This window comes from Halyomorpha halys, unplaced genomic scaffold, assembly GCF_000696795.3.
Source record: "Halyomorpha halys isolate HHAL.00 unplaced genomic scaffold, Hhal_1.1 Scaffold964.1, whole genome shotgun sequence".
Taxonomy (NCBI): domain Eukaryota; kingdom Metazoa; phylum Arthropoda; class Insecta; order Hemiptera; family Pentatomidae; genus Halyomorpha; species Halyomorpha halys.
In genome coordinates, this window is record NW_027115048.1 from 62414 (window position 1) to 75916 (window position 13503).

The 13503-nt window shown below is 40.9% G+C and overlaps 1 protein-coding gene across 1 annotated transcript in view; it reads right to left on the reverse strand.

The window, feature by feature from the left end:
* The window catches only part of LOC136796938 (odorant receptor 4-like), a 29206-nt gene that overhangs the window by 7810 nt on the left and 7893 nt on the right, over window positions 1–13503 (reverse strand). Inside the window, exons 4-5 of the mRNA XM_067052135.1 lie at window positions 7917–8131; window positions 506–800 (exon numbers count right to left, since the gene is read on the reverse strand). Coding sequence (XP_066908236.1) covers window positions 506–800; window positions 7917–8131 — 510 coding nt within the window. The remainder of the gene's footprint in view (window positions 1–505; window positions 801–7916; window positions 8132–13503) is intronic.

Consider the following 13503-nt stretch of genomic DNA (forward strand, 5'->3'; position numbering starts at 1 on the left):
GTTTTGTTTATTTATGTTGTTCTTTGCTGACCGCACCCCCCGACAAACTTCTTCAAGCATTAATCTACGGTCAACTATCTACACCTCTATATATAATATATATTTTATGTTTATTCATATTTTTATTACTTTAGGCAACATTTATTACGTTAAGCATACGAACCATATTTTTTTATTCACTTTTAAAATACATATAAAAATATCATCAGACACCCCCTGATTTTATTAAAGTCTTATTGGCTTTCACTGTTTTTTTCGTATTCCCTTGTTATTTCTTAAAATTAACAATTTAAATTATTTTTATCGCAATTCAGCTATCAGAATTTCTTTTATAGAGCATGTATTAATGTAAATTAATGAACGAGACATATTTTTTATTTAATTATGATAGATTTCCCTCTATCAATCCACTTCCTAATCCTAAAATAACAAAATCGTAAAAAATGATAGAGCCTATGAAGTTTCACGCGCGAGTCTTGTATATTTAGTTTATTCTATTACTTACTCGAAAAGAACCTGATGATGTCTGATGGAATATTTCAAACATAGTCTGATGTTCTCCTCCATTGTTTGTTCCAGCCTTTCAGCCCGTTGGATCACGTTATTCAGGCCCTTTTTGAGGATTAGGAGCTGTATTCCGAGTTCTTCCAGTGCGAACAAGACGAAGAATGTTGCTCCGAAGACTATACCAGGAGTGGTCCATGAAACGGCGTATTCAATAAACCATAAGATGACTGTTGTATACCATCGGGATTTATCAAATGGCGTCCATGCTGGAAGTAGAGCCACCTTAACCATTCCTGTTTAAAACATGTGCAGTAAATTTATCATCGCATTTATTAAAAACTAATATAAAACCTGTTGAAAATTTCGCTAATCGGCTGGCGTCTGTCTTGAATAAGACACAAAATGCTACATGTCGCCTTGAAATTCGTGACGAAAAAGTCACAATATTTTTTTTTTTTCATTTATCTCACATTTCATTTATAGACTTTTGGACTTTCACCATTTTTTTATGACATTTTTAGACTCTCACCATCAATTTATAGACTTTTGGAAGTAAGAAAACGCCTGGACATATCAGAGATAGCAAGTGTTATCGAATGTTTGAGAGAAACGCATTTGAATCGACAGCTCAAGTTTGAATTTGCCAGAAATTATATCTTCTTAATTTAATTGATGCTACAACATTCACTTATTTGATAATGTTATTTGCCCTATTATGCCATTATTTAGATTTATTTGAATTGAGAAAAAATGTGATTCAATTAAAATAACTCTATAAAAGTTTGAAACTCTTGATGTTTGTTTACAAGTTATGCGAAAAAAAAATGACTTCATAGAAGTCAAGAATTGAGTTAAGTAAATGAAAAAGCATTAAATCATACTCTCTGCACTAAAAATTATAATTAAATATAGTATGGTTTAATGCTTTTTCATTTACTTAACTCAGTACTTGACTTCTATGAAGTCTTTTTTTTCGCATAACTTTGAGGTTTTTATACATCATCAATCAATCTTTGAAATCACAACGACTAAAAAAGTGAAGGGGAAACAGAAATGATCAACTCGGTTGTTACTCAAAGACTGATCTTTATTGAGTCGCCCGCAAAGTAAAGAGTTATCAAGGAAAGATTAAATAAATAAGGCGTTTGGAGGAGGACGGTGGGTTCTATAGGAGGACATATTTATGGTGATCAGAGAGACTAAAAAAACCGAAACAGTCAAGATGCAGTATGTCACGGAACTCCTGGCACGCAGGAGACAACAGAATAAACTCAGACAGATGATGGAAACAATCTAGGTATAGGGTCGAATGCAATTCCAATCTATACTACTAAAAATTCAATTGATGCAGGAGCTGGGGAAGAAGGAGGGATTTCCAAGAGAACGCTCGTTTGTGGAATGTGCTCAAGATCTCATGGATGCGCCAGAGAGGTGGAGTCTCGGATTGAAGTAGGGGAACCAGGATGGACCAGAGTCGTTTACAAGCCTCCCAGGATTATCCACCAACATGGTGGAGGAGAGAATATCATGATAAACCCAAGGAAAATACAGGAACCATTGAGAGAAGATTGAGTCAGGAAAAAAGAGGAACGCCAAGGAGAACGCAAGGGTCATGGGTGTGGTAAAGTCGGCCATCTGGTAGCACAATGCCCCCACACCCGATGTTTTTAATGTGGGACAGAAGGACATATTGCTCGACAGTGTCCCTATATGTAACGGCGGAGGGAGCAAAATGTCCCTGAACCGATGTAGGTCAATGCTTAGAATTTGCTTTTGAATCTGGTTGGTTGAAACTGGCAGCTCTAACACGATTGTCTGTCGAGAGACCCTTGAGAGACGGAGAGAGGGAACTACAAGGCAGAGTTTGTATCTGTTAGTTGATCACTCTGGGTGAACCCTGCAGCGTTGAAGGAGAAGCAGAAATCAAAGAAGGAAATGTATTGAACAGGGTGAAACAGGATAGGATGACCTACGTGAAGGAAAGGCGTTATCCCCAGGTACTTCGACAGCACATTAGGAATGAAATAGAAAGTTTACAAAGACTAGGGATAATCGTCGACAGCACTTCAACCTATAACAGTCCATTTTGGGCGGTACGTAAAATGAATGTACCTGCTGAGAACGAAGAAAAGTACCGAGTTGTAATAGACAATCGCAAGCTCAACGAAAATACGGTTGATGAGAAGTCCCATATTCCGAGATTCGAGGACATTCTGGACAGGTTGGGCGAGCACATTAGACTTACAGGCAGGGTACCATAAAATTAAAATGAACTTCAGGGACCAGTATAAGACTGCATTCACATTTGAGGCAATTATGAATTTACTAGAATGCCGTTTGGTCTTAAAAATGCCCCCGTCACATTTCAGAAGCTCATGGACGAATTCTTGAGAGGATCGGATGAAGCAGTTTGTCAAGTCTACATGGAGGACTTCAGTGTTCATTAGATTCCTTCCAGAAAAGGACCACGAGGACTATTTAAGGAGTGTGTTCCACCAAATAAGAGAATTTGGACTCAAGCTATCCCGAGTGTATGCTAGGGCAAGTTTTTGGGACATACTATTTCCAAGGAAGGTATGAGACTAGACATTCAGAAGGTGCAAAGGATGGCAATACCAATAGTAGTAAAAAGGGATATGGCGATTTCTGGGGTCGTTAAATCACTACAGAAAGTTAGTTTCGGACATGGCGAAGAATTTTGTTCTCCTCAACAATTTGTTAAAGAAAGAGAGCACGACATTAGTGTCACCAAACATGGCACATCATTCGAAAATGCGTGAGCAGCTACAATGGGAACCAGTTCTTATATTCCTCAACTATGGAAAAAATACAGTTGCAAACGAGTATCCTCTAAGGGCGGTGTTGGCAAGGGAGAATGAAGGAGAGCGTTCTACAATATATGCTGGTCGGCGCCTCACAGAAGCGGAAGCCTGGTTAAGACAACGTTTTTGCAGGCTGGCACTCCAGGGCAATAATGTTTAATGCAATCGAGGGTAATCAGGGAGAACTGTCTGGGATGGGGAGGGGGTGTGAGACAGTTCATAAAAGTTTGAACCTCGGAAGAAGATCCAATCAACAATAAGGCACACAAGAATCGGGGAAGAAAGGAGAGACAACGGTAGATAAAGACTCAAATGTGGCAAGAGTCAGCTGAAATAGAAGAGATAGATGAGAAACGGTGCCAGATTTTATGGAAAACCAGGACCTCGGGGCAACTGAAGATCGAGCATGGGAAATACAGCAGCAACAGTATCGTGACCGTCTGGTTACAACCTTACGTTAGAGTGACCAGATCTGCACTAAAAGATGTATCGAGGGCCGGACATACCCTCATTTATACGCAGGCAATGCAGTGGTTTGGGATAAAATTCGTATAACTATTTTACGTTGCCCTACTAAACGTTCTTTCTCAATTAAAATAAAAATACCCTCTTTATAAATCTAATTTTAACACCCTGTGCAATCTACAGTAAATAGTAATTATTAAAATTATTACTATTTGAGTTTTTATTTGACCGCACCCGGACATCTTTCATTTATTATTACCCACGGAATAATAAATGAAACCTACCGGCGATCTTCCAGTATGTCTCAAAACACAAGAGACCATCAAGATACAAACACTAGTAGTAACAATCTCCGCCGCAGTGCTCGCCTTTTAAACTGCCGTCCTGTAGCGTCACCCCTACGTCACCGGAACTTTAACTCTCCACGTTCCATTACTCCTCCTTCATCTTTTCAGACTTTGTCATCATTAGCTTCTTCTTCTGATCCTCTTATTCATCCCACTGCACATCCACATCCACTGCCATGATCTCCCCAACTCTACTGTTTTACATTGCCCTACAGACCTTAATGTTTTTTTCTCAATTAAAAATAAAATACCCTCCCTCTTCATAAATCTAACTTAAATTTAACACCCTGAGCAATGTATAGGAGAGGAATATAGTGAACAAAAACAGACGATAGGTACCCCATACCCTGGTTCGAGGATTTTAGATCGATTGAGTGGGACTAAAAAAAACAACACACTGGATCTGAAGGCGGGATACCACCCGAAAGATCTGCACAAGACGGAGTTTACTTTCAAGAGGGCCACTGCGATTTACGAGGATGCCTTTTGGCTTGAAAAAAGGTTTGATAACAAGGTTTGGACTCACGATAGATGCTAGTGAATATGCGCTGGGGTCGATGCTATCCCAGGAACACTAGAAGGGGGAACGTTCTATAGTAAAAGCTAGTAGACGGCTAACGGAGACGGAAGCCAGGTATAGTTCTTTGGTTCGAGAGTTGTTGGGGATTGTTAGGGCGATGGACCACTTTCGACCTTACCTTTTAGAAAGAAGATTTCGGGTTCACAATGACCACAGACCACTTCAGTGGGTTGGGAAACTGAAAGCATCATCGGCACGGATCACTTACTAGAAGGAGCTTTTGGCCCAATATAATATGGATATTGCTTACAAGCCAGGGAAAGAAAATGTGGTGGCATACAGAAGGTTAAACGGAGAAAAGGCTGGTGGAGATGGAAGTTATCGAAGAAATGGTGAAAGACAAAAGACACCAGGTCATTTCGAAGACGAGGACAAGGGGCATAATGAAGATAGAACAGAGTAAATTAAACGGTAGCAACATCAACTTGGTCGCAGCAGAGAGCCAGGGTAGCCGAAAAAGCCGAAAAGAAATACCGGTTGTGGGTTGGCAACGCAGTGATCCAAGACAAGATCTAACGATTGTGGAGATCAGAACAGATCGGGGTATACAGGAGTGGAATGGACGGTGAGTAGCAAGCCAGAAGGGCGCTACTATTAGAAAATTCTTCCCTACCGTCCTTTCTAGATTGAAGGCTAAATGAGTCATCCCAGACTATTAGGTCTCACAGATCCTAGCAGGACACGGGTGGTTTCGGGGAAATCTCCAGAGCTTTGGAAAGAACATCGACCCCCGATGCCCCACGTGCGGAGTTCCTGAAACAGCAGACCACGTAATAGTAGATTGCTCCGCCATGGAAGAACACCGAGCCAGGCTGTCGAGAAAGACCGGGATTTTCGCCCTCGCTAAGTCGGACTTTCCCTGTTTGGTGGAAGAAGAGAATTATCCCTTCTTCAGAGAGTTCATTCCGGGTGGAAGGAGGTAGTGGGCCCAACTCATTTCACAATGGAAGGACTTGACCGCCCAACATCGGCGAGCCACCAGAAGAGGAGGAAGCTGACCCAAACTGAGATCAGGAGGGCTTGACCAGCCTGGTAACTGCAGGAGGCAACCAGACGGATGCGGACCTACCGAACGGATGCAGTGGACAAGGCGCAGCTCCATCAGTAAGGCGCTAAACCTAGTGCTGGGCTGCACCACCGTAAAAAATTTAATAAAAGAATAAATAGAAAAGAAAAAAGAATTGGTGATCGTTGGGAGCAGAGGCATGCGCAAACCCCAGCGCGCACCACCCCACTGCTCCCGCACCCCGGATGCCAGAAATGGCAAGGGAGGAGGGTATTAAAAAAATAAATAAAAATAAAATAAAAACAGATCAGGGTGGATCGTTCGTTCGATGTTTGTTGATGGTGGAATCTCTTCAAGATATTGAAAGACAGAAAGAGGTGACACTGGTATTCTACTAAGGAAAGCCGGGCCACCGGGAGTTGAATGAAATCCTGCACGGCGTCGATACTTTTGGTGTAGTATGAAACACACTATCCAAGAGACTATAGGGAGCTGCGAAGTGTGCCTCCCTACGATATATGACGTGTTTCCTCCTCAAGCCCAACATGAGGAAACACCTCCCGCTGGCGTACCGCTGAGTGATTTATAAGTATACACTTTTACTTGGAAGGGATTAAAGTGGGTTACAGTCGTTGACCTATTCAGGAATATAGCTATGGCGTACCTGGTGAAACACAGATGGGTGGAAGCAGTGTTGTGGGTGTTTTCTTTTGTCGAGAGGTTGTTAATGTACATATCCGGGAGAAAATGAAGGCGTTAGAAGTATTGTGGCATCTCAACACTCCAAGGCATCCAATGAGCAGAGGAGGAATCGAGAGGCTGCATATCACTCTTAGCGACCACCTGCGTGTGTACTAATTGGTAATAGGATTGGAACCGGACTAGATAGAACCAGCGATTGCAGCATACAATCATTCCGTTTTGCGCACTTCGAAATTCTTTTTGGTCTGCGCGGACGTCGGAGAGATTGGAGACACGGTGTCTAAATAAGGAAAAGTTATTAAAAATAGTTTAGCCTAGAGGAAATTATGGAATTAGGTCAAAGTTCGTATCGAAAAGGAAAAAGAATAAATGAGTAAAAAGGCAAAATTTGAGCGTGCATGACCTAATACTCAACATCAAAATCTGGGCTATAGTCTACAGAAGATTGTGTACCAATAGGGAAAACGAACTGCAGCAATATGAGTGTCCCTTCTGGATGATAGTGATTAAGGAACATAATACTGTCACAATTGAGAGCTTGCCTGGACCTAAAAAGAGGAGGACAGTACATGTTGAACAACTAAAAATTCCTACGATGACTTAATTGAGGGTGTAATTCTTCCATCAGCGCTGAAGGATAGGATTGTACAGAATATTTTCCTTTCTTTTGTTATTGTTTTTTTTACTATAGTATCAATTCGTGGAAATTTCTTATAAGTGCTCATTGCGGGTTAGAAGAATCATTGTTTGTATATATTTGTCTGTGTATTCTTTTAATTATATATAGAGATTAATGAATATCTTTTTTGTTTGTGTATTGGAGGCATAAGATTTTTAGTTTCACAGTTTTATATATTGTAAGTAGTACCTTTATTGATTTTTTTTTTTATGACTTTCTATTGTAAAAGATAAGTTTATGAGGAATGTTCGTCTATTATAAATTATTTATAGGTTATTGTAAATAGTTTTTCAAGTTGTTTTTATTGTATTGTGCTATCTAAATTTACGAGGACTTCATTAACTCGTATGGAAAGTCACGGCTTGAGTGATATGTTAGCTACCAAAGGCTATATCAGTAGATCGAACATGCGTATTTAGAGGTACTGAACTCAATAAAAAGTCAATCTTGCTTTTTCCAAGCAAAACGTAACTTACATGGGTTGTGTGAGACTGTTATTTGGACCTAGGCGTATTATTCTTATATATGAAAGGTTTAGGTATTCGGATTCGAAATTGTTAACGATCGCAATACCGTCTAATATTATACATATTGCTTTTATATGTTGAACCAGAAGTTGAACGTATCAGAAGATTGAGTCAATGGTAGTTCACTACATTATTGACATAAGACTAAAAAGTGAAAATTTTCATCTATGGACTGAATTACTTTTCGAGTGAGTATTCCTTTCATTTTAAAATTTATACTTTATACTTATTCAATGATCTAGAAGAACGTGGAAATGATTAAAAACCATAAAATATCTCACCATCATCCGGACTTCCTTCATTTTCTTTGGGAAACATCATGATTATCACAGGTCTGCAGATAGTAATAGCGATACACGCGCTCATAACTACCGTGACGAAGGTATGGTGAATGAGGCGCTTCATTGAATCTGTTTTATGGTATGAATCTCTCTTTAATTCGAGACATTCGTCGTACAAAGTATTTCCGTAATCGAAGAAACCCTTCCCGATGGTTCTGAAAGTTTTAAACTAAGATCAATAATTTTCTGAAATCTTTGACTAATGTGAGTAAAAGCTCAAAATAAACTAAAAAAAAAAACTACTATTTCTATGATATAAATGCGTTTTATCCGTCAAATTTCTCAAGTAGCAGTTAATAATTAACCCAAGAACTATTCGAAAATGTAGGCATCATGAGAAAGGTACGAAATAATATCACTATACATGATACTTCCCGTATCAACTGTATAAAAAAGTATTAATGAAACCTAGCTAGTAATTCTCTCAACCACAGTTGTACTCTTCTTCTTGTACTTTATTTCTTTGTCTATCAGCATATCGCCTAGTTTTTTTTTATCCCCCTCCCTTGCCATTTCTGGCATACGGGGTGCGGGAGCAGTGGGGTAGTGCGCGCTGGGATTGCGCATGCCATTGCTCCCAATGATCTTCATCCGTTCGGTAGGCCCTTCTGGTGCGCATCTGTCTGGGTGCCTCCTGCAGTTACCAGGCTGGTCCAGCCCTCCTGGTCTCAGTCTGGGTCAGCTTCATCTTCTTCTGGTGGCTCGCCGATGTTGGGCGGTCAAGTCCTTCCCATTGTGAAATGTGTTGGGCCCACCACCTCCTTCCATCCGTAAATGAACTCCCTGAAGAGGGGATAATTCTCTTCTTCCATCAACCAGGGAAAGTCCGACTCGGCGAGGGCGAAAATCCCGGTCTTTCTCAATAGCCTGGCTCGGTGTCCTTCCATGGCGGAGCAATCCACTATTATGTGTTCTGCTGTTTCAGGAACTCCGCACGTGGGGCACCGGTGGTCGATGTTCTTTCCAAAGCTCTGCAGCTTACCCCGAAACTCCCCGTGTCCTGTTAGGATCTGTGAGACCCAATAGTCTGAGATGACCCACTTAGCCTTCAGTCTGGAAAGGACGGAAGGGAAGAATTTTCTCAAAGTAGCGCCCTTCTAGCTTGCTACCCACCGTCCATTCTACTTCTGTATTGAGTCCTCCCGCAGTATTTTCTTCCACAAGTTTGGAGTCTCGCCGATCCTCTCTCGGAACTCATCCGGTAGCGCTTCTAGTCCCTGCCTCTTTACTTCATATTTAAGGACATCCTCCCTGAGGATGAGGTCCAGGAGCATCGCTGCGGCCAGCACCTGCACCGCCTCATGTGACACCGTTCTGTATGCCTTCGTGTCCCTCAGCAGAGCCAATCTCTGTATGGTGGCCTCTGTCTTCTCTTCTGTGTCTGCGTGCGGTTTCGGCTCCAGGCAGGGGATACGTACCTCCGCATACCCAAGATCACACCTTTATATACGGTCATCGTTGCAGGGTACCTGAGGCCCCAAAATGCACCCCCTATTCTACTTAATCCATTGAGTGACAGTGTCACCCTGTCCTTTAGATACACTAGGTGAGAAGTGGCATCGAATCTTCTTCTTATCTTCACACCAAGATATGTCACCTCCTCACCCGGTCTAACCCTCTCTCCTTGGATATCCAGGGTGATAGGATGAGCCCTGTCCGTGGAGCCTCTTATGCGTATGGCCTGAGTCTTGGCTGCTGCCATACTCAACTTCCTCCTCACGCACCACTCTCCTACGAGACTGGCACACCTCTCCGCTTCTGCTTTAGTCTGGATCTACTGTTCTTGGCCACGATGACTGCCAGGTCGCCGACGTAGGCCGTGGCAAGGAACCCCTTGTCCCCCAGTTCCCCCAGCAACTCATCAAATACCAGCTTCCTCAGAGCTGGTTCTAGGACCTAACCCTGGGTACATCCTCTTTCGATTTTTCTCTCGACCTCGTAGTAGTTACCCCTGATCCTGACACTCCTGTTATTGAGGTAACCACCTACGAGGGAGTATAGATTACTGGGGGTGTCGAGCTCAACCGCTGGAGTACACGGGGCCACCAAACGCTGTCGAACCGCTATCGTCAGTTTTGTGCCACCTTTAAGCAGCATAGCAGTGAGCTGACTAGTTGTCGTGATTGCAGTCAGCCTTGTTCCCTCGCAGAGGGTAGTGCCAGTTAAGAAAAAGAACCTCATATTCATTCATAATATGTTATATTGTATACAATACGCATTAAACTCAATTTTGGGAAATTTATAGATTCGAGAGTGAAGTTCCTCGGCTTTATATGCACTGTAACACTTTATTTTTAAAGATATAGAGGGATAACATGAACCTTATTCTTTGTCGATCTTAAGAGTACCTAGTATATGAGGGAGATGATAGCGGCTGATAAAACCCAAAGCTATCATAAGGAGCTCACAATCTATCGTTCTTTGAGATTCAGATTTAGTCCTAGCTTGAAAGAAAATTTAATATAACGATTCACTTGGTCTACTTTGCAAGTAACTCAGATTGCATTTGTGCATCTCTGAGGAAGTAGTGCTGGATCTTGAGGTATGCATCCCCCTCTTAGAATCTGAACCTTGCTCACCGACAGACGAATAGGTTGGAATTCATATAAAAACAAACTAATCACATACCTCTTAAAATAAGTCGTTTTCTCCAAAAGAAGATCAGTGTGATCACGAAGGACTAGGTGGGAAGCAACACCCTCCATGCAATATTGAAGGCTAAGTGGATTCTCCCAGAGTACTTGGTCTCACAGATCCTAAATGGACACGGTGGGATGCTGGGAGAGTTTCGGAAAGAGCATTGACCACCCGTTCCCCATCTCCGAAGTTCGTGAAAGATCAGAACACATGGTATTCGATTGCAGCGGCATAGAGCGACACCCAGCCAGATTATTAAGAAAGACAGAGATCTTCGCCCTCGCCGAGCAAGCCTCGGAAAGAACGACAGATGACCGTCTGATGGAACAAGAGAACTATCCATAATTCAGGGATTTCACCTGCAGATTGAAGGAGGTTGTGGGTCTGACGCACTTCAATTTCGTATTTTTGTAATACTATATTTTTGTATAGTTCTTCTTATAAAATTTTGGGATAATTGTAATTACAAATTACAACTCTCTAAAATAAATATGTACTATACATGGCTGGCATACATATAAAATAATACAATCTGGAGTTCCCAGATGTCTCAGTAAAGTTCCAGCATTTTAAAAACTCAATTTGTGCTCAAGAAAGAAAAACATTAAGTCTGATACAACAGAAAGTAGATCAACAAAAGGCAAATCATATTTGTTTTAAGCATTATCTGTGAACCTTAAATTTAATTTCTCAAAGAAATTAAAAATGAGAATTTTTTGAAATTGATTTATTGGAGGATTTTTTCTCCTAATGTCTACTTTTGATGTAATCATTAATATTACCTTTTCATCACATCCAAATCCTATGTTGCTCCTGTCTGTGGAAAAATAAATGCCTGCTCATATAACCCATATTAACAACATCTAAATATCTTATTAAATCTAAACATAACACATATATAAGGAAAACATTTTAGTTTTAAATATAGAAAAACTTTTCATAAGTTTTATTTTATATCTCCAGTTCTTCTTCTTCTTCTTTCTCTTCCTCCTTAGTGCCTTTCAGCGTGGAGGTGCCACCGTCCAAGCAAACCAAGCCCCTCGATCCCGAGGCAGTACCCTCATGGCATCTCAGTTTTTCCCTCTTTTCTCTCCCACTCTGGAGATGTAGTCGTTTCATTGCATTCTGGGTCGCCCCCTTGGGCGTTTTCCTGTTGGTCTGCCCTCAAAATAGCTTCTTGTATCCCCGTATTCAGTATTCGACAGAGATGTCCAAAAAATTTGAGTTGTCTCTTTTCAATGGATTTCTTTATGGAGACAGTTCCAACATCCTGTCTTATCATCTCATTTCGTATGCGATCCCTCCTAGTTCGGCCTGCCACTCTCCGTAGGTATCTCATTCTGTTGCAGTGACTCTGCTTAGGTGGTTATCAAGTGGTACCCAGCTTTCACTTCCGTAAAGGAGGGTAGGTTGGTGTATAGCTTTGAAGATATGTACTTTAACATTCTTCTCTACCTCCCTTTTCCCTATAACTGTGTTGCAGAGGCGGTAGTAGATTGCGTTTGCCTTCTTTATCCTATTGGATATCTCTTGGTCTAGCTTTCCATTACTGCTGATCACGGTTCCTAGGAAAGTGTACTCGTCCAACAATTCTAATTGGTTCACTTTTCAAAGTATTTCAATGTTTTCGTGTTCCCAGCCTAGATGCATTTTTTTGCTTTTCCTGACATTGATGGTCATTCCTTTTATTTCCAGCTCAGCTTCCCATTCAGTTACAGCTTGTTGTAGGTTCTCTTTATTATCTGCTATAAGGATGATGTCATCCGCGAATACCATTGCCTAGGCCAGTATTGTCCTCATGTTCCATTTGCCAATAGTAGGGCGCGCTGTCCTCCGTTTGCACATTTTCAGGATTTCATGCATGTAAATGATAAAGAGGAGGGGGCTTAAACTATCTCCTTGTTTTACTCCTTTCTCAATTGCAATGGTATCTGACTCCCTTCCATTAATCCTCACTATTCCCTTGGAATAGGTCGACTTTATAGCTTCTATCAATCCATGTGGGATGTTTTTTTCAGAAAGTGCATTTCACAGTTCTTGTCTAGGGACCAAAGGCAGCCTTTAGATCTATAAATGCTAAAAAGATACTCTTTCCTCGTTCACACGATTTATCAATGATTGTTCTGAGAGAAAATAAAATGATCCTGGGTCTGGCGTTGAGGCCTGAAAGCAGCCTGGACCTCTTCAAAGTATTTCTCCACTAGCTCTCTCAGCTTCTTTTCTAATATTGAGGTACAGAGCTTGTATACAACCTACCAGTCTAGGTCTATAGTTCTCACATTCATTAGCATCGCCTTTTTTCTGAATCGGGACAATTATGTTGTACTCCCATCCCTTAGGAACAGCTTTTTCAGTGAGGAACTTCTGAAAAAGGCACTGAAATGATTTCAATAATTCTGTTCCACTATATTTGATGAATTCAGGAACGATGCCGTCTCTTTCTACTGCTTTCTCTGGTTTTAAACTCTCCACTGCTGCTTCCACCTCTTCCTCCCATATCACCTCATCATTTTTTTGATTTGAATTTTTGTATGTAGTAAGAAAAATACTGCTGATTGCTTTAAACGAGTTTATATTTATTAAAAATTACAAATCCTGAAGATGCTTTGAATTCAGTCGGCCAACTTATATTTTATTTGGAAAAAGCAAGTCAGCTTCGTTTTTAGCGTCCTTCGTAACACTTTTGACAAAATAATTTATTCCTTTGTTAATATGGAAATTGTATATCTATGAGTATGGTAACTTATTTAATCAAATCGTAAAAATAATAATCCGCATATCGATCAATACAGACAATCTATATATATATATATATATACTCAGCTTCCCATTCAGTTACAGCTTGTTGTAGGTTCTCTTTATTATCTGCTATAAGGATGATGTCATCCGC